The 26,377-nt window shown below is 36.7% G+C and overlaps 1 protein-coding gene across 1 annotated transcript in view; it reads left to right on the forward strand.

The window, feature by feature from the left end:
- Positions 1-1,092: 1,092 nt before the first annotated feature.
- The window catches only part of LOC106173951 (SNF-related serine/threonine-protein kinase), a 29,384-nt gene continuing 4,099 nt past the window's right edge, over positions 1,093-26,377 (forward strand). The window contains exons 1-4 of the mRNA XM_087012085.1: positions 1,093-1,846; positions 12,497-12,638; positions 17,889-18,095; positions 20,275-20,475. Coding sequence (XP_086868211.1) covers positions 1,255-1,846; positions 12,497-12,638; positions 17,889-18,095; positions 20,275-20,475 — 1,142 coding nt within the window. The 5' untranslated portion in view covers positions 1,093-1,254. The remainder of the gene's footprint in view (positions 1,847-12,496; positions 12,639-17,888; positions 18,096-20,274; positions 20,476-26,377) is intronic.

Raw genomic sequence — 26,377 nt, forward strand, 5'->3', positions numbered from 1 at the left:
AATTACCAGAAGATATTTTTATGGTTAAATTACCAGATGTGGTTAACCTGAAACTTCCAAGGAATAATTGTCTTGGCAACAAAAGAAATGTGATTCTCGCATGTATTGATCTTTGTCTTCTGAGACTTGAACTTATGCCTACCTAATAATCATGATGCAAAAGTAAACCTGTACAGAAAAATAATGATACCAATATCCCTTAATAATGCTATTTGTGTTCAGGCAACCTTCCCTTAGACAAGTCTGCCATTTCCAGCAAGTAAACATTTTATGGCCCTTCATTTTTTAAAACCATTTGACAAAACAAAGTTGATCATTATGATTATGGATCAAATGCCAGGTTGGCAAATGTAAGCATGTTGATTCCCTAATTATGTTATACTTTTGGCAAATTTTGCGTCGCAGAGCTTTGAGGTATTGGATCAATGTGGGAAACCTGTTACTACTGCTGTGTCACAAAGACCTGTTAAAGAGGATTATTTCTGCTGGCTTACAAGTAGACAATATTTTTCCGATTGTTTGCTATTATATTACATGATTTGAGCTTGCTTAAAAATACTTCTTTATAATTTTCACACATTTTTCAATAACCTGATCATGCAAAATTAAGGCACACCATTGGCGGTTTCATGAAGACGTCAAATTTGTAAAAAGCTTTTGAAGTATGAATTTCACTTATGAAGGCATGAAATGAATTGAAACACGCCTTTTAAGTTAAGCACACGTAATGTAATTTTTTTTTAAATTCATCTTACTGGTACATGATACATGACAATCCAACTATTATCAAGTGTTTTATGCCGTTTGTTTTTCTGCATTTCACATTTACTTGCAGTGAAATTTGTACTGTGTCGCAAAATCCTTCACAAACAGAAAATTGAAATTACGATTTCGCTGTTTTTAATAATTTGTTACAAAACGCACCATTATCTGTTTATTTACATTACAGTTGATTCTAAGGCATCATAAAGAAAATTATTAGTATCAATGTTCAGTTTCTTCCCATTACTATTTTTACCGGAAGTTCAAAATAGGTTAAAATTGTCCAATGGGCACGTAAAACTGGAGTCATGTGACGTTTAAATTTAGATGCGCGTACAAGATGCGCAAGTGACAGGTCAAGTTGATTCGGGTCTGACGTACGGTAAGGACATAAGCCTCTGTTTAGGCTTTTATTTTAGAATGATCACAGTGGCGATGAACCTTCTGTGGTAACACTGGCGAAAAGAATTTATTTTAGACTTAGCCGGAGAGATGGCTTTCAGGAGAAAACAAAGTTACGATGGAAAAATCGCCGGATTATACGACCTGGAGGAAACCATCGGACGAGGCCATTTTGCAGTGGTCAAGTTAGCAAGGCACGTCTTCACCGGTGAACGTGTGGCCGTCAAGGTGATTGATAAGACAAAACTCGATGATGTCTCTAGGGCACATCTTTTCCAGGAGGTAAGATGTATGAAACTTGTCCAACACCCTAACGTTGTTCGGTTATACGAGGTTATCGACACTCAAACAAAGCTCTACCTCATCTTGGAGCTCGGCGACGGAGGAGATATGTTCGATTACATTATGAAGCACGAGAAGGGCCTCGATGAGAATTTTGCGCGCAAATATTTCAGACAGATCGTGCAGGCTATTCATTATTGTCATAAACTTCATGTGGTGCACCGCGACTTGAAGCCAGAGAATGTTGTTTTCTTTGAAAAACTGGGATTGGTCAAGCTGACAGACTTTGGATTTAGTAACAAATATGTCCCAGGAATGAAGTTGGAAACTTCGTGTGGTTCACTTGCGTATTCTGCGCCAGAAATACTGCTTGGGGATTCCTATGATGCCCCTGCTGTTGGTAAGTCTGGCATGGCTAAATTTGATATTCAGAATGTTCCTGCTCACCAGTTGATTTTTATTATTATTATTTTCCAAATATCGTGTAGTGTCACACAAAAAAATTCAAATAAATTTGTGCACTTTTGAGTAAGCAGATTGTATTGAGCTCTAATTACGATGATTATCACTATGATATTTTGTAACATGTTAATGTAATCAGTTTCACAGCTTTGAGATGTGTTCTGAAATATTGCTGACCACTTATTGCTCACATTATTTCAAGATGCACAACCAAGCAGAATTGACATCAAATTAAGAAATACATTTCTGTGTTATTAAGAATCCGAATTGATGATTTATTATTATTATTTCTGGACAATATTTGGGTCTCTTTTATGATGATAAGTCTTGGATGTTAAAGGGTGTATATATATATATATATATATATATATATATATATATATATATATCCTGATTTTTGGTGATGAAACAGATTACTAGTGCTAGGAAGTCTTACAATCCTGCTATCAGTACTCGCATGAAAAACAATAGAAAGCAGTGCAAGGGTTGACCTTCTGCAACTGTGTTATAATGAAAATGTATGGAATCGAACATTTCATACAGGTTCAGTCATATTAACAGGCTCTCTAGACTGCAATGTTTTCTAGACATTTAATGTATGTAGTATGTGAAATAAAAGCACACGTCGTAAATTTAAATCTGCCTGTCTTAGATCAAATTGCTGTGAAGAAAAAAGCATAAATAGCTCACCTCAGGGATCTTTTTTATGTTTGTCCTTTAAGATAATTTTAGGAAAATGAAAAAAATATTCACTAATAATTACTAAGAAAGACTGGTTTTATTTGGTGCCCAAAATCTCCCAACATTGCATAAAGCTCCGATGAGACTTTTCCAACTTATGTTGGGATTTCGACTTTTTCAGGGTCATTTGGGTCATTCTTGTTAATCGTGTACCCTGTATCTTTGGGGCCTATTTTCCTACTTTTTCAGTGAGGACTGGTCTCATCCCTGATAAAGAGCAGGATTGGATTCTTGGATGTTTTCTAGTCTTTGACACCATGTAGTCCTGAAAGCCTCATTTTAGGTTATCTGGGTTGATTTCCATTAATGTTGGAATACACGAGAAGGATGTTAGAAGGCTGTGAAGGAGGTGTTTTATGGTGTCTTTCGCAATAAATGGATCGTACAAGGTAGCTCTGATGGCATCTGAGATCTGCAATGTTAGGTCGAACTACCTAGTATGATAGTTTCATTATGAACGCATCCTTAATGTCCTTGCCAGAGGAAAAATACACAAGCATTGATTCCTTGCTGAGCATTACATGTAAACTCTGTGCATGTGGCAGATTGGTAAGATTCATAGATTTCACTGTCATCAAATGCTCCTCTGAAGTACAAGTTCCCATTCCACACAAAACAGGCATGCATCTCCTCACAGCATTCTCTCCCATGTGCTCTAAAATTGCATTTGACAAGCAGACTTCACACCAAAGTAAAACACATTGCATTGTTCTCCTATTTAACGAAGCAAGGTGCTACTTTCCTAAACAACAGCAGTTGAAGACCTGCTTCTCAATGCTCATTATAGATTTTACTTAAGTGCATTTATAGTACCTGCAGGTCAAGTATAATAGTTAGCATAATAACAAGGCCCAATGCTGAGTAAACAGAGGTTTGTGAACATGGTGTGATGCGTCACAAAGAGCATTAAAAAGGTTTTAAAAGACTGCATCAGTTCAGGTGTGAAGAAACATTGAACTGTTCCCCAGTGTGTGCCTGTATGGCGATGTACAATACTGATTATTTTTGTTAGCCACAGTTAATGTTTTAAGTGCCACTGTTGATAAAAGCCCTGACTTAAAGTCATGCGGTGCATCGATCTGTGAAGATTGTGGAAGGAGCTGTTCAAAGTTATCTTGATGTTGCGTAAAAGCCAGAGCTCTTCAAGTGGACATGATTGTATAATATGAATTATCGGTAGCAGTGCTTACTATTGAAATATTGTTATTTGTTGAAATGTTTCCAAAAATAGAAATCGTGCCAAAGGACCTAGTTAAAATGCAAACCTCTTGCTTAAAAGCATGCCAGTGAGCTATTGTAGAGTAACACTTCATGTAACAGATTGGAATTGTGCTAATGGTACGATACTTCATTGAATAATCTAACATTTCAGCATGTATTATGAAGAGCACAGCTTTAAATGAAGTGTTATGTGTGTGACATGTTTGTTAGTGACAGTTTTGTAAATCGGAAAACTTGGCTTTAATATTATGATTATGCCTTGTTGAGTCTGGAAGTCTTCATCATGGATGCAATAATCAATTATAAGGTTACATATTTTAGAACCTCTTACTGTACATAAGTAAAAGGGGAAGTAAATTATATTGCAACATATGTTTTCAAATATTTTCTTCACGCTGGTGTATTTGTTTTAAAGAATGCTTCATATCTTCTTGATATTTACATATAATTTGTAAAGTCAGATAGGCATTTGCCATCTAATGATAGAATAAGCATATAGTACTAAAATGATCACACTAAAGGCCTCATTTGATGATAAAATATACACTTCCTTTCCTTTGCATTGGTATTTTATACATGCTCCTTTGATTAATACATTATTAATGATTTTGGCCCAATAATTAAGGGACATGACTAGTCACCCATTTAAAGAAGCTCATTAAAGTGATTAGTTGGGCTTTTCTCATATAATGCAGTGAGCGTCAGGGCTGTAACAGTGAGATAATGTCATTACCAAGAACAAATGACTCATCGTTTTCAGTCCTGGTAGTAATCTGTCTGAGAATCTACGTAATTTTGACACAGACACTGTATGATAAATGTATTTATATAATGAATCTTCATTATAGAATCTATTTAGTTAAGAAGAGCTTTTATTGATATGAAATGGTCTTGTGGTTAACAATTGTAGAGGTTTTGCATCACAGGTGATATTTTTATATTGAAGTTATATAAAACTGAATAGAAATAAATATCCTCATTCCTGGTGTATTTCATTTTAATACAGAAAGCATGATATTTGTGATACAGGGTGTATTAGAAAAAAATGCACTAGGTCACATTGCTTACAAATTACTAGTACTCTGTAAATGAATTCCTCCAGCCCTTCCACGTGATTCACTACATAATCTGTAAAAGTGTGAAGACATTTGTCTGCAATGTACTGGATAATAAAGAATAAATCATCATGGTTAATTAGATCAGTACTTATGCAGGAGTCAAAGATTGTATCAAGTAGGTTTTCAGACATCAGGGACTTTTGTATGGAGTTTATTTACTTCTTTGTTTTAGTTAATTCTCACATTTTTAACATACACAAATCTGGATGCACTTGTACTTTATTTACTGTTGTAAAATCTTATTCTTAGATAAAACTACCAAAAAAATCTAACAAGTTTCATGCCAGTTCTCCTTAACTCTTTTTAAGTGCTTAATACTGTAATCTGTTTCGTTTACTTCTGTCTCTCCTCAGAAACGAGCAATACTGAGACACTGCCAATAAATCATAAATGGTCCAGGAAGTGTTACTGATAGTGCGAACATTATAACTGTGAATAAATTAACCTTTTAAAAAAGATTTGCTTGATACTTCTGAATAGCACTGTGATCACCAAGATATGTGTTGGTCTTGGTTTAGTTCACTTTTGCCGAGGCCAAATACCTATCCAACATTGGTATCAAATGCTAAAATGTCCCCTAGCTTATATGGCTGATAATTAGGCATATTTAAAATGTTTTTTATGACTGGTACCAATATGTCTGAAGATATCTCTTCCTGGTTGAAGGGGGGAAAAAAAGAACTTGGATTTAAACTATGAACGGGCAATTTATTGTACAATACCGCTTGGGAATAAAGATGAACCGTTCTCTTATTGTGGCAGACTGTTTAATGTAGAGTGACACGCAATGTCCAGTTCTTGGCAGCACTGACTTGACCTCATGGCTAGCTATCATGGATCCTCCACCTTTGTACTTGCAGCTAGATGCCTTAGCGTGTCTGAATATTCCGATATAATCATTCACCACACAGGCCTGCAGCCAGTGTTAAAGGTGGTGGTGGTGAGGGGGCTCTTTTGCCAAAAATGTGGACCTTCTTCTGCTTCACCTGACCTTACTTGAGAAATGACAGGACCTGGGTCAAAGTTTTATTTTGAAATTGACCTTTTCTTACCAAAAGGACAGTTACTTCAACCCCTCCACCCCCCCCCCCCCCCCCCCCCCCCAAAAAAAAAAATTGGGCTAATACCGTAGTCTTTTCTAAGTTGAAATGAAACACTACCTACTAGTAAATATGTTTATCTCTACTGTATCAAGAGGAGAGGGGATTTCTGATTTTATATATGGTAATATACAATTCTGATATCAAAGTAAGAGAAGTGGCAAAATGTAATCTTAAATTACTAGGCTCAAGATAACATGCACAGCTTTTTGCCAAATGCTAAAAAAAAGTTTTATTATGGCAAAGTTCTTCCAAAATAAAATCAATTACCCACTGGTTAACTATAAAGCCTGGATAAATGGGCTACTTGACAGTATCTTTTTTTTTTTCTTTTTTCTCAGACATTACACACCAATAAACTCAAATTGTCTACAGTCTGATGGCTGGCAGTGCATTCCTTTCACCGCACAAAAGCTGACACGGAAGCCAGTTGCAGGTGTAATTAAATTGGAATAAATCAGGTTTTTATCAGGCCACAGCTACAGCTTGTGAACCCAGACAGATTGGAGGACCTTCAACTGAGTACAGAGAGCCTGACTGGTAATGTTTGGGTTCACAAAGCAAAATTTTACTTCAATGAATCACCAAAACAATTTTCCTCTACATATTGTTTTAAACGAAATATTATAGATATTGACAAACAGAACTTGAACCTGTTTTAGTGCTACTTCAAGTAAAACATAAACTTTTTTTTTTTAATTTCTTTAAAGTTGCTGCAGGGCTAATTACTAGTAGAGGATAGGCCTTGGTCATTTCAGGTTTACTTATAATCCTGAAACCAAGGAAATCGTATGATAAAACTCCTGGTAATCTATCTGCTGTTATGATGATGTTGCCATGGTTACTGATCAAACTGATGGTCACCAGTTTAATGACTTATTGCATGAATGGGGTCCTTTCCAGAATAAATGGTTGTGTAGCAAAACAAAAGTATAATATCTTAAACTTTGTCTGGTTGGGAAAATCATAAATCAGTTGGAAAAACAGATGTCAAGTGAAAGGTTTATGCAATCAACTTCATTTAAAAAAACTGCATCAGCAGAGTCCTGGTGTTAACTCTTGAATTATATTATCATGTAATGTAGTTTACACCACAAGCTTTAAGCATTTAACTGTGACTGGATGTTATGTGATACATTCTAACACATCCGTTACAACATGAACAAATTGTTTTCCTGGAAGATGTGTCATGACGCCATTTACAGTAAATATTGCAAGAACGACTTGTTTCAAACATTTATTGCAAAGAAGTCTTTCCTAAGTATACACTATGACAGCAGTCTGTTCAATGTTTGGTTCAATTCACGAGGTCAACCCCACAAGTAATATAATTATCTCTTTAAATTGGTATTTTTTAATGTGGTCATTGTGTAAACATTCTTATCAGTACGGTTTGGTTATCTCTATGTATACATACCACAAGTGTGCAGCTTTTACTATCACTCTGTATTGATATGGTTTTACTAAATGATAAACTTTATCAGGAATATATATTTGGTTACACACAGTGCAGTTTTAGTTTTGTTTTAGTCGGGTACCTGAAAAAATATGAAGTTTTTTCTCAGAATTGAGCCTGCTGCCATTTTTTTTTTTTTTTTTTTTTTTTTTTTGTCTCAATTTAAAGACAGTTGGAATCTGTTCTTTTTTTGGGAAGTCAAAATTATGAAGGCACTTGGTACAATGGTGTCTAGTAAAGTGTGTTTATAAATAAAATAATAGTGTATCATGTATATCTTTGATATTGCTTGCTGTACATGGACAAGGGATATAATTTAACTTCAGTCGCTTTAATATCCTTGCTCTCGGTTCTTGAGTACTTCAATAATTCCAGGAATTTTTGTTCTCTATTTTAAGTTTTCCAACTGCAGTGGATATCGCAAATTAAAGGTTGGCATTTAATGAATCAGTTATATACAGCCTGCCTCAGGTAGAGTCTGTTAATGACATTTGTAAAATATAAGGTAAATAGACCAAGTCAATGTCTTCTGGCTCTGAGTTAGAGGAAGGGAGTAGACATAGGTTTTTTGAGGCCATTGCCAATGATTTACTTTTAGTTAAATTATATACAATGTAGCATCTTTTTTTCTAGGTGCATAAAATTAAGAGGAGAGAGCTTAAAAAAAAAAAAAAACTAAACAGGATATGGAACGTGCTGGGAATGGGTCATAACTCACCTGTGGTTTGGTTTTTGAATGAATGGAGTATGGCATTACCTGAACCAGACCGTTGATCATCCTGAGCAAATCTTTCAACCTCTGTTACAGGTAGAAGGGAAAGAAGTTAATGTAGGTTTGTTTTTTTTTGGGGGGGGGGGGGGGGGGTTTGAAGTTCAGGGTTAAGTATTTTCTACCGCATAGAACATATACTTTTATATTTATCTTTGCACTTAATCTATATTGTTTATCATGATATATGGCCAGAATATTGTATCTGATGGCTTTAGTGAGAAACACAGCATACCAGATGGACTAAAGAGAAGTTGTGCTCAGGAAAAACAGCCTAACCTTACTGTAAACGCGCTTTGAGCACTGTGATTTCATCGTGAATAACGAAGCAGAAGGTTCTTTGCAAGGTGTACAGGAACGCACATTTAACAGACTAATAACTTATCCAAGATAAATTGATTTTTTTTTTTCACTTCAAAGTTTTGCTTCATCTCTTTCATTTCCAGGGAATGATAAGAATTGTGAAAAAAATAGTTCATTTAGCTGCAGGCAGTCCAATACGTATTTTTATTATGTTATTTCGTCTCCCTCGAGGTGTTTTTGCTTAGTTCTGATGAGAACTACAAATGTATTTTATTGTTCTCTATCAAATTAACTAGGTGTAGGTAAATCACGACCTCTCTATTACACAATCACATTCGTATTTAGAATTTCCCCTGAGGAAATGGAATCTGCATAGTCAGTAGAGTCTGGCTGTAGAACAGGCAGAAATCATTGAGTTATTTTATTCCACTTTCTGTTTTTAGCCTAGATGTTTTTTTCGTAAGGATGTTATCATTTTGAAATCGGTCCAGTCAGCTTAGCACAGCTTTATCTCATTCTAAGGTAAAGTGTAATTTCGGTAACATGACCTGGGCATATGGTGGATGATTTTCCCGCTGAGCACTTTCTCTGTTAAATCAGCATGGTGGAGTGTTATATGTATCAGAAATTATGATGTCAGTAATACAAGCATGCACACATTGCACTGATCACGCCCTGTGGGGAAAAAAATCATCATCCTTTTCACAATCTCAGAAATGTATCATCAGTAAGATCGTTTATGGTTCTAAGATTCAGCCTGATGATGCTCTTGTGGCATGTAGCTTTTTCACTGCTATTTTTGTTCCAAAGTAAGTAAATACTATGACTAAAACATCAGTTATAATACTCAGAAATGCAATTATGGTTTTGATGAGCTCTGTGTGCCGTATCAACACTGTGTAAATTTGTAGACAGGTCTGATTGACCAGCAAATGACCAGTAGGCGTAAATTACCGCAAGACCAATACAGAGTACAAACAATCCTGTCTGACACTGAATTCCAGCACCTCAGTCTTTGCTGCCAGGTGCTAGTGGTAGGTTTTCTCTCAGATTATATCAGTCTTAACTTTAGGGAGCAGGTGTTTGATGGCAACCCCCAACTGCGTTATTCTCAGTCAGTTTTCTCTGAATTTAGCAGTCAGGGTTCCTTTTCTCTCTCTCTCTCTCTCTCTCTCTCTCTCTCTCTCTGTGTGTGTGTATTTGTTTTTGTGGGGTTTGGCAGTCAGAAGTCAGGATAAAAATTTGAATTCAGGATAAAAGTAAATAATTCTGGGTGTAATTTTCTAGTGCAAAACACCTTTTATAACAAAATTTTCCTGTCTTGGGTTAGATGACATAATGACTAGATTGCAGTGGGTAAGAAGATCTTACAGTCGATCTGCAAGCCGGTTTTACTGCTTAATTTCATAGTACTTAGTATGTTGCATTTGCAGACTTTTATGTACCAAGACTGAGAGTGCTTCTAAATATTCTGTATTGACGTCAAACGGCAGTTAATTTTTAACTCCAAGCACTCTTCACCCAAAGTCTCTCTCTCTTGGCTTTTCTTATACCATTTGTCAAGTAGGAAGTAAATGAAAGATATTTTATTCTTTGGACATGGATTGACTCAAATATTTATTTTAAAGTGGAAGCTCTTAATGTTGACTTCTATGTTACAAAAGACTTAAAACATGGCATTAGTGAGCCCAGTTTCTGTTAAAAATATAAGTATTTTGAGGGTAAATATATGATGTCATATCGAACAAAGAATTTTGTTTCTTTACACTGTTATTTTTGAACAACTAGAACTGTCACTCTGTCATATTTTTTGTGTAAGTCCCATTTGTTGTCTGTGGCTGTCTGCTGCAGCATGTGGAACTTTGTCAAGATAAAAAATGAACCAGATTTTTCTCCATTACATCTTCATTGACAGTAAAGTAATTTTCAGATCCCAGGAAATTTGATTTCCTTCCTCCGTCAGATGGTTGTCTGCAGATAAAGAGTGCATTCATAAAAAGTTGATCCCAGACTTACTAGTACAGATCCGCAGATGAAATATGGCTGACTCACTTGAAGGGTAGCTGTCATAATCCCCTGATGGTCTCCCCGCCTCCACACATGCCGTCCCTGCAGTGGCCTTGTAATTAAACCTTGGAGCCACGATTAAATACATTTAATGGCATGTGTGGAGGTGGTGAGACCATAAGGAGATTAAACTGCTTCCTTTTATGATATGTCGGCCATATTTAGTCCACACATCATCTGTTCTGAATACGCTGAATGAAAAGAGCCGAGTGTTAGCTGGTCCATGGCCTAAATATGGCGGGCCTACATGAAAGGAAGACCTTTTAATCCTGTAATGGTCTCTCTACCTCTTTCACGCCTCCCCATGCGTTGCCCTGCAGGGGCACAGTCATTAAATCTTGGTTCCATTCGAATGGAGGCAGAGAGACCATTACAGGATTAACTGGTATTCCTTTCATCTAGAGTCTGCCATATTTGAGCCTTGGACCAGTTAGTACTCGGATCTTTAATTCTGAATGGGGCCATTGACTGTCCACATCACAGCTTTGATAGCATTTTACATAATGATAATTGGCAGCATGAAAGAATTGCTACTTTGCTGGTATATGGTGGTAATAGGACTTTATAGTTCTTTAGGACTTTATGAAATAATATTCACCAAAATATGAAATGGTTGTTTCCTTTAACAGTTTGCACTATTATGCTCAATATTACACTCTGTCTTTTGAATATATTAAAACTGCTCTTTCCTTTCTTTAACAAATGTTTTTGATTATGATTATTTATTTGATCAGTCTTACTTTCTTAACAAAGCACATGTATATATCTAAAGGGTTTGTAGTAAAACTGTCGGGCAGTTTGCCTGATATAGACTGTCTAATAAGCAATGGAGGAAATTGAATTTCACCATGATGGATAGGTTTGTTGGTCTGATGCCATTCTTTTTCTGATGATAAATGATATCCCAGACATCTACGGTAACTTTGCATAGAAAAACAACATTGGAAGATGTTACACTACTGGGTCTATAATAGTTGGTTTTAGACCTTTTATGATTTGGCTTAGATAAGTCATTTTTTCTGCTTTGTTTTATGATGATATATGATACTTTTGGGGAAATGGGAAACTTGTGAAACATTTATGAAGAAATCTGGGGAGAAACATTGATATGATTTATTAGATAAGGCTTACAAATTCTGTGTATATGATGGTACTTAGGAGTTGTCTTAACAGATTTAGATTGGAAACCTGAATTTTTCTTAGCATTTCTTTTGCTCTGAGCAGCTCCAGATGTCACACCACCAAGTCATTTCTACCTACTTTTTTTTTCTCACAACCCACAATTATGTCTGATCACGGTTCCTCTGACGTCATGCTGTGGGTGCACTGGGTTAATTGCAAGTATTATGACCAACCAAATCATTGCTTATCTTCATCAAGTCATTAAAAAGATGGGCTGTGTCCATCTTCTGTGGCATAATGGAAAGGTTTAGAAGTTTAAAGACCATCTCTTTTTTTATCACGATATTTCTGAAGCATTTGATATTTACCTGCTTACATATTTGTCGTGTTTATTTTTTAAAAATAAATTAAATTTTTTTGTGTGAGAGCATATTTGTCCTTGGCATTTCATTTGTAAGAATTCTCTTGCAGGCGCTGTTTTTTCGGTTTCATGACATGATGATGAATCTATTTACATCAGGATCATTGTGTGTACAAGTGCGTATTTTTTTTTTTTGGGGGGGGGGGGAGGGGGTATGTTATTGTCATATATGTTCTTAACCTAATACCTCCCTCTTTTTCAGAGTTAGCTGAGATAAAGTACTCTGTGACTTTCACCTAGTTAAGATCTCCTATGTTGTTCTTATTTCAGACATCTGGAGCCTTGGCGTCCTTTTGTTCATGCTGGTGTGTGGGGAGCCGCCCTTCCAAGAGGCCAACGACAGTGAAACACTCACCATGATCATGGACTGCAAATACAAACTTCCACCTCACGTATCACAAGAGTGCCATAAGTGAGTAGTCACTGTTCTCCACACTGGGGTCTTCTCTCCAGTCCTCCCCCCCCCCCCCTCACTCTCTCTCTTACTCACTCACTCTCTCTCTCTCTCCTCCCCCCCCCCCCTCCCCCCCAAACTCTCAGCCTGAAATTTATTCGCATGCAAATAACAGCACTTTTGACAGTGGTGTAGATGGTATCAAGAATGAAAAATAGCTTCCTGCAATTTGAAGGTCACATGCAACCTAATTCCTTGTCATATATATTTAGTGCATGATTTCCCCGAGGACTGTCCAATAGCCATGATTTTCAAGATTTCCAAGTCAGTTTTGTTTAAGGGCAAATTGGCGTAAATAGCCCCTGCCAAGTGGCCTCTGCAGCCAGGGTGAAATGATGTCCATACAGTTTAAAGATTTTCCTACTAATGTCGTCCTCATTAGAAAAGATCATGACATGGAATCCCAACCTGATAGTCAGATACACGACCTTATCTAAATGTCAATTGCTTTTCTGTGTGTTTGATTACTAGTTAAGGTTCCATCTCTCTAGCAGCCATCCACCATAAAATAAGAGTGGTTTTAATTTTATAGAAGCCTTCAGCAACTCTTCAGCCACGAAATAAGAAAGGTTATGATTATCGAATCGATCTGTTTGAAATTGCAGAACTAAAGTGAATATCGGTTGTGGGTATCTTGCACGTGCGTTATCTTCCGTGGTAATGAGTTTTGTCTTTGCGTTGATAACCCAGGGTCTCAATTATTGTTCTAATGTCATTAAATGACTGTACTGATATAATAGTTGCTGCGTGCAGTAGATGGTCAGATATATACATGAAAATGGTTGTAGCAGCCATTTTGGTGTGAAATGGAAGAAGGCATAAACTTATTGTTTTCAAATGTAGCTCTGTAAAAAAAGTTAAAATAAAATGAAACTGCACATGTCATCCCTTGAGGATGTTTCGCTGCTTGGAAAATTCAGTGATACAGAAACTTTATGTGAAAAGAGAGACATGTGTCTCCTGTTTCATAAAAATATGAGACACAAGGTTCAAAACAAGGGACACATCATAAACACCATTTTTTATTTCCATAAAACAAGTTTTATTCTTAAAAAAAAAAAAACATTTGCTCCTTGAAACACTCTTAGGCATGATTACCAGAAGTGCCATTATTAATGTCATGTCAATGTAGTAATGTCAATAAAGTAATGTAATGTCATTACACCACAAATGACAAGTATGTTGATGGCAATGTGGTCAAACAGGAATGGGCAATACTGAAGGAATTGGTCCTGGCAAACACCTACAGCTGTGACAGTATGAAAGAACTCTAGGCAATTATCAACGTATTTCATAAGGAGCAGCCTTGCTATATCAAAAAATCAACAAAATCTGGGTACTTGGATGTTGCTATGTCCTGCTTTGCCAAGAAATATATTGTTCGTAGAGCATGGATTATGGCACTGTCGTTCTCACTAAACTGATTTTTTACCATTCTCGATAGAGTTGACCTTGAGATTTCATCTTGTACCGACTGGCGATGGTCAGCTGCTGAAGCATGCCGCTCCAAAGTCGCGGTTCTGAAGTTGCTACAGCCTTCAGTAAAAATGTTCTTTTTTTTTGACTTTTTACACATAGTGTGCAAAACATATGGTTGTCTTTGTGTTCTAGCCATGCCCATTTAGATTTCCAAGCTTCATTGAACACTCGTTTGACACGTTTTCGAGGCAAACAAGCAGCCGACTGGTCACGAGGTTCAGTTTCGCTGTCACTTTGCTCCGCCATGTGCGAGGAGGAAAATTGCGATGAATGCAAAAAGAAGCATGATTCGCTAAATTCGCAAGCGTTGCTAAGCGCTATAACTGAAAGGTGCGATGTGATTGGCTGTTGAGTCCCACTCAGTTTCAGGTGATATTGCGCACTCACTGAACGATTTTTACTTTGTTAAACTGTTTGGATCATTCCTGATTTTTATTAAATTTGAATATATACGTATTTTTCTGATTTCCTGGTCGCAAAGGTGATGCTATTTATGCGACAATGGCCTCATGTTTGGTCGCATTACGATCGTTTTTTATGAGACAATAATGAAATTTATGGGTCAAATGTCGCAAAGTCGCGCCGTTTCTGTATCGCTGAAAATTGTTTTTGAATTTGGAAATATTGTAAAATTAAGTTGTCATTATATCAGGGGTTATGACATTATTGCTGCTATATTATGAACAGCTGACACAGAAACCCAAGTTGCCCTAATGAAGAGAAAGGGTTGAAACAGGCCTTATCGATGTAACAGTTGACTTGAAAAGGCCAGTCCAGTGCCAGGAAACCAGACTTTTTAGTAAGGGGAAATAAAGGAAATAGATGTAGATGCCAGAAGAAACCTAGTTTTGAATATATTTGAATAAGCCTGATGTACTTATGAAAGGTTGTCTGAATAGTCACCTTGAAGACAATGTCAGGCACTCTTTATTGCCAGGGTTCAGTTGACTGTATAGTTATTAGAGAAGTCTGAGGTTTCTTTCAAGCTGGCATGATGAAGTTGGTTTCAAAATGAAGCACTTCTGACTGTGAGAAAAGAGGATCCTACGTGTCTGTGTACTACTACTACTACTCTTTAACACTTGACAAAGACTGTAATTTACTAACTTTTATACTTGTGGAATTCCTTGAGATAGCTCAAAACAAGGCACCCGTGTGACGTAGAAAGACACAAGAAGATTTGGGGAGAATTTTTGTGTTTGCCATTATTTCTGCCCCCACTTTCCACCAATTCCCATGAACTCTCCTTCGATTTTACATCACAGACAGTGCACTGTCTTGGATGATTCTTATTAAAAATTCACTTTACAGATTTTAACATTTACTGAACCAGCTGGTGTTGCTGTTGATGATTTAAGAACCTGTATAGGGAGGTTGGTGTTAAATCATTTCTACAAGCCATCTGTGTACTCTAGGTGGAGATGGTTTCCAGGTACAGGTGTGATCATATGGCCGAGGCAGGGGTATTCCAGGTGCACCTTAACCCGAGCCTCCATAACAAAGTTCTTAGGGCATTTTTGCAGTCTGTTCAAACTCTAGATATTGACAGTGTCAGTATGATGAGACCTGATATGGCAACATTTTCATCCTCTGAGAAAAGTCACAAGTAACAGCTATTATTAGCTGATTCTGTAGGTAGTTGACAGTTGTGTCGACTTAAATTGATATGAGGTTATTTCCAAGCAAGCTATCTTCTTGTAGTCTAAGAACATATGTAGTTAAAAGAGATGCAGATTCCATATTCTTATCAACTTTCTTGAGTCCAGTGACGCATGACTGGGGTATTGTGAAAAGAGATTCCAGATTTCGTTATTCTTATCAGTCTTTGGAGACCCCTGAAGCATAGCTGTGGAGGTGTGATTTCAGGATAGCAGTTTCTGCTAGTCTTATCAGTTTCTGGAGACCTGTGAAGCAGGCCTGGTGAACTTTCCACAAGTGCAAGGTGTTGTCTGTAGAGGCAAACTCAGGTCTCCCAGCTGTACACAAAACAGATGTCGGCAGAAGTCAGGAATGCACCCTCTATTTTGGGAAATTCCGGTCTGAGAATAGAGATGTATCTAAACATGAAAAATGAACACACACACACACACACAAACACTACTTCCTCAGAACAAGGTCAAAGGCCGAGAAGCACAACTTCAGTTGTCTCATAAGCTTCCCAGTTTTGTTTAGCAACGATGTAGTGATTACCTTTAAGCAAAAACTTAAAAAAGACAAATGTGTGAGGCTCCTCAGGGCCATGGTATGTGGAGACAATAGTACACTTGTTCAGGACTGTACTTTTATATATATATATAGACAGTGTGATTAATAGTGGCATATCTGGAGAAGGTGGACAACATTTGACCTGTGAAGCTTTGTTCAGATTCTTTATAAAACTTCTGCTGATTCAGGTCTCTAAAATCTTTCATTAAAACTCCAACAACAAAATTTTGCTTAAAATTACCATGGTTATCTTATGAGAGAGAAAGAGAGTTGATGGAAAATGAAAGTAATCAGAACTGACATTTGGAGAAAATTGGTGTTTGAATAGAGGACTAGAGGGATGAATTACCTATAATTCTGCTTTTTTTGCTGATAGAATATCTACTGAATCAATTTCTTCAGTTGATTATACCATATAATTCCCCATATTGGGTCATTTTAAAACATCATTGATTAAGGCGTATTACATAATATTTATAAACTATTTCATCAGTTTTTGCCAGACCTGGTATAAGGCTGACTTTGCCATCCATGATTATTATCCAGATTTATTTGTCATTTCCAATGCTTGTTAAAGGGATAATAACTCTTCGTATGAGATCTATATTTCACAATAAAATCATTGTGAATAACTCATAGAAATATAATATATTCTGTTTCACAGCAGTTATAGCTATTATTCTGATATCTGAGCTTGTCTTCAGATCACGTGACCTCCATTGATGGCTATACTCTACTATAGTCTCTTAAGAGATTTTAACAAAAAACCAAACTTTTTAGAAAAAAACCAGGGACTAACTTTGAATGTAAAAATGGATTCATTAACCATTGGTAAGTAAGGAAAAATTGTTGTTTACTCCAGGAAAATTCATTTTTTGGCCAAAACGAAGAGTTATTATTGCTTTAATCTTATGCACCTTCCCTTGGGAAATGTTATAAATATCAAGAAAGGTTCTTTCTTGTTATCCATTTATTTGTTAAAGTCACTCATATAACAGTGTTCTTTGTAAACAGGGAGAAGCGATTTTCTAGATAGCGGCAATAATTTTTCAATCAGGATGGAAACAAGGTTGTATTGCAAACGGAAGGCCTATATAGACAGAAAGAGCAGCAAGATGGGAAGCTAACTGAGGCAATCAGACTGAAAGGTTCCTTGAAAGGTTTCATGTGGGAAGATAATGCAAAAAACAAAAACTGATCATCTGGTGACATGAGATGTTCCAGGGTATCCTATCTAGGATTTCCCTTTTAATTTAAAATCTCCCCCCCAAACCCCCCCCCTCCCCAAAAAAAATTCTTTTGAGCAATTTTATCTTACTCACAAATCCTTGCTCCTCCCATCCTTGCACTTGGATTCAATGTTTTATACCTTGTGTCATTTAAATAATTTATGAATTCGGGATATTTTAATATGTGGATAGTATACCTAATTAGAACATATTTTGTTTTATTTCATTACTTTCATTTTTGCACTTCATATCTTTTTATATTCTAACAGATATTTTTTATTGCTTAATTTTCCAGCTTAATATCCCGCATGTTGAGAAGGGAGCCGGAGGAAAGAGCTAACTTGGAGGAGATTTCGAACCACTCCTGGCTGACCAAGGGGGACCCCACACCCACGCTCAATGTGCCGCTTGTCTCACGGGAAATGATATCTGATGAAGATAATGAGTACATCATTGCCAAAATGGTGGAAGGAAATATCGCCAGCAAGGAGGAGATCTTGAGGTTTGATGCTGTTAACGAATACCATGTTTGCTTGTCTAATTGTAATAGTAGTGCAATGCAGATAAATTACGTTTAATTCCTTTAGAACAGCTCCTAACTGCTGTAAAGATGGGGGAAAGTAAATCAATTCTAAACAGGCTAAACATGTTTTCTTCTTATGAGACAAGAGATGAGTTTCTCTGGTAATAATATGCTCCTTTTTTTCTATCATTACACAGGAGACAATAGAAAACACTACATCACCACATGACAAAGTAATTTGTTATATGTTACAGATGTGCTCATTCACCAACAAGGACTGAGTTCAAATAAGCACAAGATGCAGCAAGTTTTATCAAGTTGGGCATAGAAAAGCTTAATGCTTAACTGGATTTTTTTGAACCAGCTCAAAATTTGGAACTAATCAGTGATAGTATTGGCTTTAAAAAAGAAAGATATTTCCATTTTTCCTTATCTTAATTCGAAAATGAGCATCATTTGGCTAAAATTGATTATGCTAAAGCCAAAAGAATGAATAAGACTTAACCAGAGCACTGGCCAAAAAGAGAAATGCATTTACACTGGCTTGTTGACAAATGTTGAATTCGCTCTCTCATCACAATGATATGATATGGCCTTCATCCCAATCGAACAGTCTTGATTTTTGGGTCAACATTTTGAATTTCTGGCAGCCATTCCGACCTTAATTCATTTTTCATGTAGACAACTGATAAAGGCTGATGTGCCTTGAAAAATGTCTCATTCTTGAAAGTGCATTTATTGACCTAACCTGCGTTGATTGATTTGCATTGTACACCCACACACGAGGAAGTCGATCTTACTTTCGAGAAAAGATGAAAATGCAAACAAAGCCAAACATAGGGTCATGCTATCAGACTTTGTAGTGTACTTTTTGTTTAAAAGACAGTGAATTATTATTGCAGACAGCAAACTAAAGATGATTGATCCATTTTCTTAATGAAAAAAAAAATGCACACACGAAAAACGAATAAATCTCTCTTTATTGGTAACCCAAACCCAGGCATCTCAAGTGGGTAATCATTGAGAAGCTTGCCAGTTCCTGTATTGTGTAAGATGATATCATGTGTGTGAGTAGAGAGAGCAAAGCTGTATTCCCTTGGCCAAGAGAGACCTAGTGAGTGTGATAGCCGTATTCCCTTTACAAAGAGAGATTCTATCGTGATGGAAATTAAAGGACGTGATTAATGTGTTGGTACTTTTATTTGGTGTTGTGATGCCACACTGAGCCCCAGAAAAAAAATTGAAAAAATATTTTTAAAAAAAATGTAGATTTTGGAGCTTTTTTTTACGGTTTGAAGACTTGAAGAAGACCTTAAAAAATTTAGATTGGGAAAAGAAACCCACTTGACGAGACCGAGACCAGTTGAAAAGAAAACCTTTCCCAACATTTACACTGAGTAATGACATATGATATGTATACATCAAGTTGGTTAGTTTCTAAACGAAAGTTCTAGCATTTGATTTATAACATGTTTTGATTTACACTTAAGCTTTCTGGAAAATATTATGTACCATTATCAGAGCTACTCTATTCAGTGTGATCGAGATATACACTTATCTTTCAGGAAAATATTGTTTACCATAGTCTGAGTTACTGTATAGAGCATGATCATGTTTTATATGTCAGATTAGTTCAGTTTATTTCTTTGATAAGGTTTTTCAATGTGTATATAACTTGATGGCATACTGTGATTGTCTTTGTTCCTCTCTACAGGAGACTCATACATACCGTGTACATACTCCCAAGGGATCATCTATTTTTATCATCATATTCACAAGTCTACAAAGCATAGACTTTTTCCAGACCCCCCTTCAGGGAACAAGATTAAAAGCTAAAAATGATAACCTTTGCCAGCAATTTGGATCGCCATTTTTATTATTTTCCAATAGCGTACAGACAGCATTAACTTCCCTTCACCCCCCCCCCCCTTCCCCACATATTATAGATTTAACAAATGATTATATAAATGGCTGAACTCTTAGGAGTGTGACTTTTCCAGCTTTTAAGACATTCAAACATCTACCAGTGTATATCACTCATATACATGTAAAGATGTATTTTTTTATTGACAGGCATGCGCACACACACATGCATATGCACTGCTTTACTTTGAAAATATTTAAATATCACATAAAGTTTATATTTTTTTCATTTCAGTTCTCTGGAGAAGGACCAGTACGATCACATAACAGCCACATATTACCTCCTAGCTGAGCGCCGATTAAAACGCCAGCTCACAATGATGGCCACTGCTATATCTGACAACGGGCCTCCGCAGGCGCCCCAGCACGTTCTTCGTAGGGTAGCGTCCGCAGGGCCAGGCCAGCTTAATCTGGAGCCTCTCGCACTCTCTCCAAGGTGGGTTTTCCAACAATAATTGGTATTGATGTGGTGGCTCCTGGCTGCAGGGGTGCCTGTTTTTATTAAGATGACCTAAATTATGTTTTGGTTGTTTTACCCTTTTGCTTTTCAGGTATTCATCCTGTACATTTCACACATGACTTATTTCCGTTTGTGCATGTTTAGTTAAAGAACGAATTAGTTTTTAAAAAATCATAGTATTTTAGAGACCTGGTGATATATGAGGTACGGCTGTACTCATCCACATTTTCCTCCATTATTGATTATTTCCATGGAGGTGAGAAGGGCACTGCTTAGGATAGTTATTCATACAGACTGGACCAACTGCATTTTATTTCCTCGGCGGTGCACTTTTAATAGATCAAGTTTCTGCCTTCGTGATGATGTGCTGACTTAAGTGCACTGGCATCAAGTTAAAAGGAAAATTATTCATGGTATTTGCAAGATTTTTTTTTTTTTCGTATTTTGGGAGAGATAGCAATTATTACGAGGAAAAAAAGGGACCGTTTTACTCTGGGCCCTGCTGTTATGTGGTGTTGACGGAGTGTTCTCAAGTTAAATGTCAAATGGAGGAAATTTGTGCTGCTTCTCCTCTCATATTCTGCCTCTTTGTGTCTTGGGAGGATTTTCGAGGGGGAAAAACCTCTGAAGTATATCAACAGCAACTCATTTCATCAAAGCTAGACTTGATTGGGAAGACATACTACTCCCTATAATGGAAGAGAACTGTTTTGAAACAAATTAGAGGGAACTTCAGCGATATTTCGAAGTTTTCAATTTCTTTTGGGCTATTATTATTACAAACCAGTTTCATTATTGACAAGTGAGAAATGAGACTAAAACCCACAAGATGAATTGAACATGAAAATTTATTTAAAAAAAAAAGAGTATGCTAAATGACTTAAGTAATTTGGCAAATAATTAAGCATTGGCCACTTTAGGGCAAATATTGTCAATGCAATTTTTTGGAATAAAATTTAATCTGAAAAATTAACTGTCAGTGCAGTTGAATTTAACTGCATGTTTTGGCTAAAACCTGTAAGGTCCCTGTGATCCTAGAAAGTTTCATTCACTACTAAACAGCTGCTTTCCTATAAAGGAAACCATCCCAATGAAATGGCTGGAAAACCTTGACAACATACCTTTGTATGGTTTCACGTCATAGAAGATAACCCTTTCTCTGCTGGCATTTTGATCTCCATAGAGAAAAAAATGTAAGGAGCTCAGGATGTACATAGTTGGCATACCGTCACATACCTTGGGATCTATTTTTGGTGCTTTTAGATACAACTTTGTCTGTGTTACTTGTAACATTCAATACATTACATGCTGTAGGTCTGACATAATGACTGCCATTTTAACCTCACCAGTACTTCAGGTAAATTTATTTCAGATACACTGTCTGTTTTAGCTCATTATTAGGAAGGGGTAAATCTGTTATCCTTTGGATTTTGTCTGCTTCTAAGTATTGTCTTAAAGTTTACAGTCTCTTCCTTTTTTTCTGTCTCTCTCTCTCTTTCTCTCTCTCTCTCTCTTTCCAATCTGATTGTTTATTTTCTGTACAGCAGCAGGCATCAGTTTACAACCTCAGCTGCTTCTACATAAGAACTTCAGGGAAATACAAAAATCAATTCTGTTAAGCCACAACTCTTGCCTATATGACCTTTTTGCTGATAAACTCTATTGATTTCTATTGATATGAATTATAACTAATTACATTTTATGTAGCATTTGAAGCCATATTCCTTCGTGCATTTATGATATTATATTGTAATATTTTTAATGGGGGTAAAACAATTGGGTTGATGTTTTTGGGCATTTCTGTAGATTGCCAAGGGATAAAACTGGGTACCTGTAGTTTTAATTTCTTAGAAATGCCATTAAGTAATGAAGCACTTTTTTTACTTTCTCTCTTTCCTTATTTGCCTGCAGATAAGCAGTGTAGGTAGTCTTCCCAAGCTTTCTATCCATTTTGGTTGTTTGCTTTGCTTAACAATTGAATGAAAAGAAGATTTGAATGATGATGTAGTCTTTATAGAATTGTAAAGCTCAACGTAGTTTGTATGGATGTAATAAGATCTTTTGTCATCATTGGATGTAAAAAAAACTTGACAGAGTTCTGGTGTCACTGTGTGTGTACATGTATTGCTATTTCACTGATAATACCAGATCATTTCAGCTTTTGCTATGCCTTTTGGCTCAATGATTGGGGAAAATAATGAAGTCTTTAAAAAGTTAAAAAGCATTGAAATGGTGTAATTTTGTTTGTAAGGTTTTAGCTGTGTCAATGGAAATTTATCAAAATCCTTCAAACCACATTTTCGGTTAAGATAACACAGAACTCCAAGTGGTTGAAGTTCTCCACCTGGATTTACATTCAACTTTCAGATTGACAGTGCTATTTCCTCTGCAGGAATTGATACGTAATTGAAAAGCATTTGTCTTTTGCTTCAGTGACGTATGTTGTGTGAAAATGGTTGGTACTTACTACTACAGCTTAGGGCCCTTTCCCAATGAAACTATGGTTCTACGTTGAGTGATCCCACTCTTTGAGGACTCTCGCTGAATGCAGTCAGATTAACAGGCCTCCTCCTGCCATTGAGTAGAATACACAAAAGCACGATTAAACGAGTACGTTGGAAACAAGAGGATGGGTGTTAGTCTGTTTATCTGATTGCATTCAGCAAAAGGAAACAGGCACTGAAGGCACATTACCTGTGGGTAAGACATTGCCCTTGCTGGTGCTGGCAGAATATGAATCCAGCAGTGGATCAGCCCAGATTGTTGTTAGTCTTATTTTATTGATCCCAGCTATCGATCACCACATTAAGGCAGATCGGCAGACATGATTAGTATACTCTCTTAAAGTAGATAGGGAATTATTGCCTAAAACAAATTGTTTCAAGTCTTATAAGCCTGCAGCCTTAAAGAAGTGCTTGATATAATTTTGTGAAATGGGATGATGACATTTTTACGTATGCAGTGGGAATTTCAGAATCTAAGATTTTGCTGCAGAATCTGAAAGCAATCATGCCTGGTAAACAGTATTGGATTGCTGTGAATCACTTGTTGAAATAGACACTAATTAAAAAGAGCAGCAATTCCCGGCTAGTTAAACCCTCATTAAGTTTTCTGTCCCCGCGGATCTTGTCTTCTTGCGTCACGCCTGTCCGCTGTGATGTCAGTAATATTCCCAGTCGTAGAAGTGGAGTCGATATCAATTTTGTGTCAGGAGTCTCAGTGTAGATCTCATCTCCACATGATATTGACTTTTTTTTCTGTTTTTAGACTGATTATTTAGATAAATTCATTTTCAGAATAGTGTTAAAAGTGAAATAAAAGTGCTTGACCTGCATGGCATTCCTCACCCTTCTCATTTCAGTGTCATTGTTTAAATGAGATGTGTTGAGTTTTTCTTTATTTAATTATATTTTTTAATACTATTATTAAAAAACAATCCACCATTTTCTGGTGCTGCCAAAGTTTACGTCTGTTTCTCTCATCTTGTCATGAAGACAGAAGTGACTTGACTAATGTTTCTATTTGCTGTTTATGTAAATAATCTCAAAGAAGCATAGAAAGGCGCAAAGAAGATAACAAGTAATGTAATAAACATACGCATTGTGCCATATTATCCTGCTTTCTGAGAAAATATTATCTCCATTATTAATTTTCAGCTGAGAGAGTTGACTAACATCGAGGAAATGAGGGTGGGTGCCGTGACATGGCATGTGAACAGTTCAAAAGCTATTGAGCCATTCACATGTTGAAAGGATGGCATTTCAGCAGACATATTTTTTGATCATCACAAGAGTTGCTGTGGCAATCCCCTTTTTGATCCAGAAAACTTGCCAGTGTCTGCTTGCAATTTTTCTTACTGTATTTTTATTTTTGATGACTTGAGAGGAAGACATTTGTATGTTATCTATGTGAGAGCAATGGTGACAGAAATATAGAAATATTGGCATTGGTTACGGGCTTCGTTAACATTCAGTTAATGCAAAATTGACATGTTGTCCTCACGTTAAGTCAAGATGGGGTTTCACTGTGACAAGGACAAAATGAATTATATAACCACAGTAACTCATGTGATGGCGAGTGGAAGGGAAAAAAACAAAGGGGAAAGCTTCTGAATAGACTGCTATATGTGCAAGGATTAGTAAAGCTAATTTTGATCCCATTTTTTATCCCCGCTGCTGCCATCGTAGAATAAAAACCAAGACGTCCAGGGGAAGGTTTCCGCTTCGAGGCCTTGAGGCTGATTCGCCAGAAGGGTGCAACGGGTAAAAACTGTGCCCCCTGCTTGTTTCTTGAACTGTTTTTCCACACAGTGCCTCCACTTTATATTCAGGAGAAAAAGAGAAATACCTTTTAAAAAGTTTTGGGCTAAAACGTGTACTATTATGCAGTTACAGTAAATATAGTTTCACCTTACTGCATTACCTTCTGGCAATTTCAGAGGTATTGTCAAAACTTGTTTCAGAAATTAGTGGTGCCACTTAACCAGATCCAGATAAAATTTGTTGGGCACCTCATTTTTTCAATCAAAATTCCATGAACAAATGAAATAAACCACATTTTTTTAATGGATGGTTAACTGTGTGTTAATTCAGTCCATTGCCAGCATGTTTTGAATATAAAACTGATTTTCTGCACCGTTTTTCTTTTTCTTTTCTCTCTTTTTTTGTCATTTTCTCCTTTTTTTCTTTGTATTTATCTCCCACTGCACTAGCTTGACAGCTGCAGCTGGTATTGATGATTCAGCAGCATCATCGGTTTTCAACAAAACTTGCAGCAATCCATAAATGACGCTAAATAATGATTTGTATTGTTGTCATATTAGAAGGTGGTAGCTTTGCTCTCTGTATAGCGCAGATCTTTATAGAAACCCTTCTAGTGACGCGCGTATGACGTCCAAACTTCATAATAGCGTGTGAAGATTTTGCATACAAGGATTTCCCATTATATCCTTTGCATGGTAGTCTTAATTGTGCACGAGGAATCTAAATTGCTTCTTGGCTGATTTATTGGTTCATATAACCAGAGAGTCAGATTCCTTAAAGTCACCGACTAAAGGATTTTTTTTACTTCAAATTCTTATTTTGTATGCGTCGTTACATAAGTGTCTATTTGTGACATATAATGGCCAATATGACCCACCCAACATAGACATCTCATTTAATGCATTTTCACGTACAGATTTTGATTAGGAAAGAAAAAGGTGGGTGGGGGGGGAAGCTGTATAAATTTATTTGTTGCGTGGATTAGCTTTTTGCATGCAAGTGTGTATGTGTAATTTTTGTACCAAAATTACATTCAAGTCTTATTTTATCATTTGTGTTTCAATTTGATCACGCTATCTAAATAATGATCATTTCAAGCATAGCTGCCAAATTTCCCCTTTTTTCATATCGCTGAAAATGTCAAGTGTTTGGTTGATAACCATGGAGTGGCACAGAGATGTTGATGTTTATATATTTAATCCTCGTTAGTAATAGAAGGGCATCTGAGTACATAGGAGCGATTAGTTTTAGTGTTTTCCTGATTTTATGGACAAACAACTCATGTGGTAATGCACAGGTCTTTATTCACTGCATGACAGGGGTGGATATGTAGCACAGACATGACCCTCCACCCCCACCCCACCCCCACTCCCACCCCCAAACCTGCCCCACCCACCAATCCAATTTTTTCTTTGCAGTTTTCTGCTTTTAGCATCCTCTCTCCCCCCATCCCACTGCCACTACCATCTGGTCTCGAGGCCACTAAGCCATTTCTCCTCCTTTCTTTTATAACCTAAAATCATGTCTGGTAACATCTCCCATGAATGTGACTTTAAGTTTGATCCACTATTACAAACGAGACAAGGGTAGGCATAGCAGTATTGGGGCATGATTGT

This window comes from Lingula anatina, chromosome 4 (genome assembly GCF_051362555.1).
Source record: "Lingula anatina isolate TDL-2025a chromosome 4, LinAna3.0, whole genome shotgun sequence".
Taxonomy (NCBI): Eukaryota; Metazoa; Brachiopoda; class Lingulata; order Lingulida; family Lingulidae; genus Lingula; species Lingula anatina.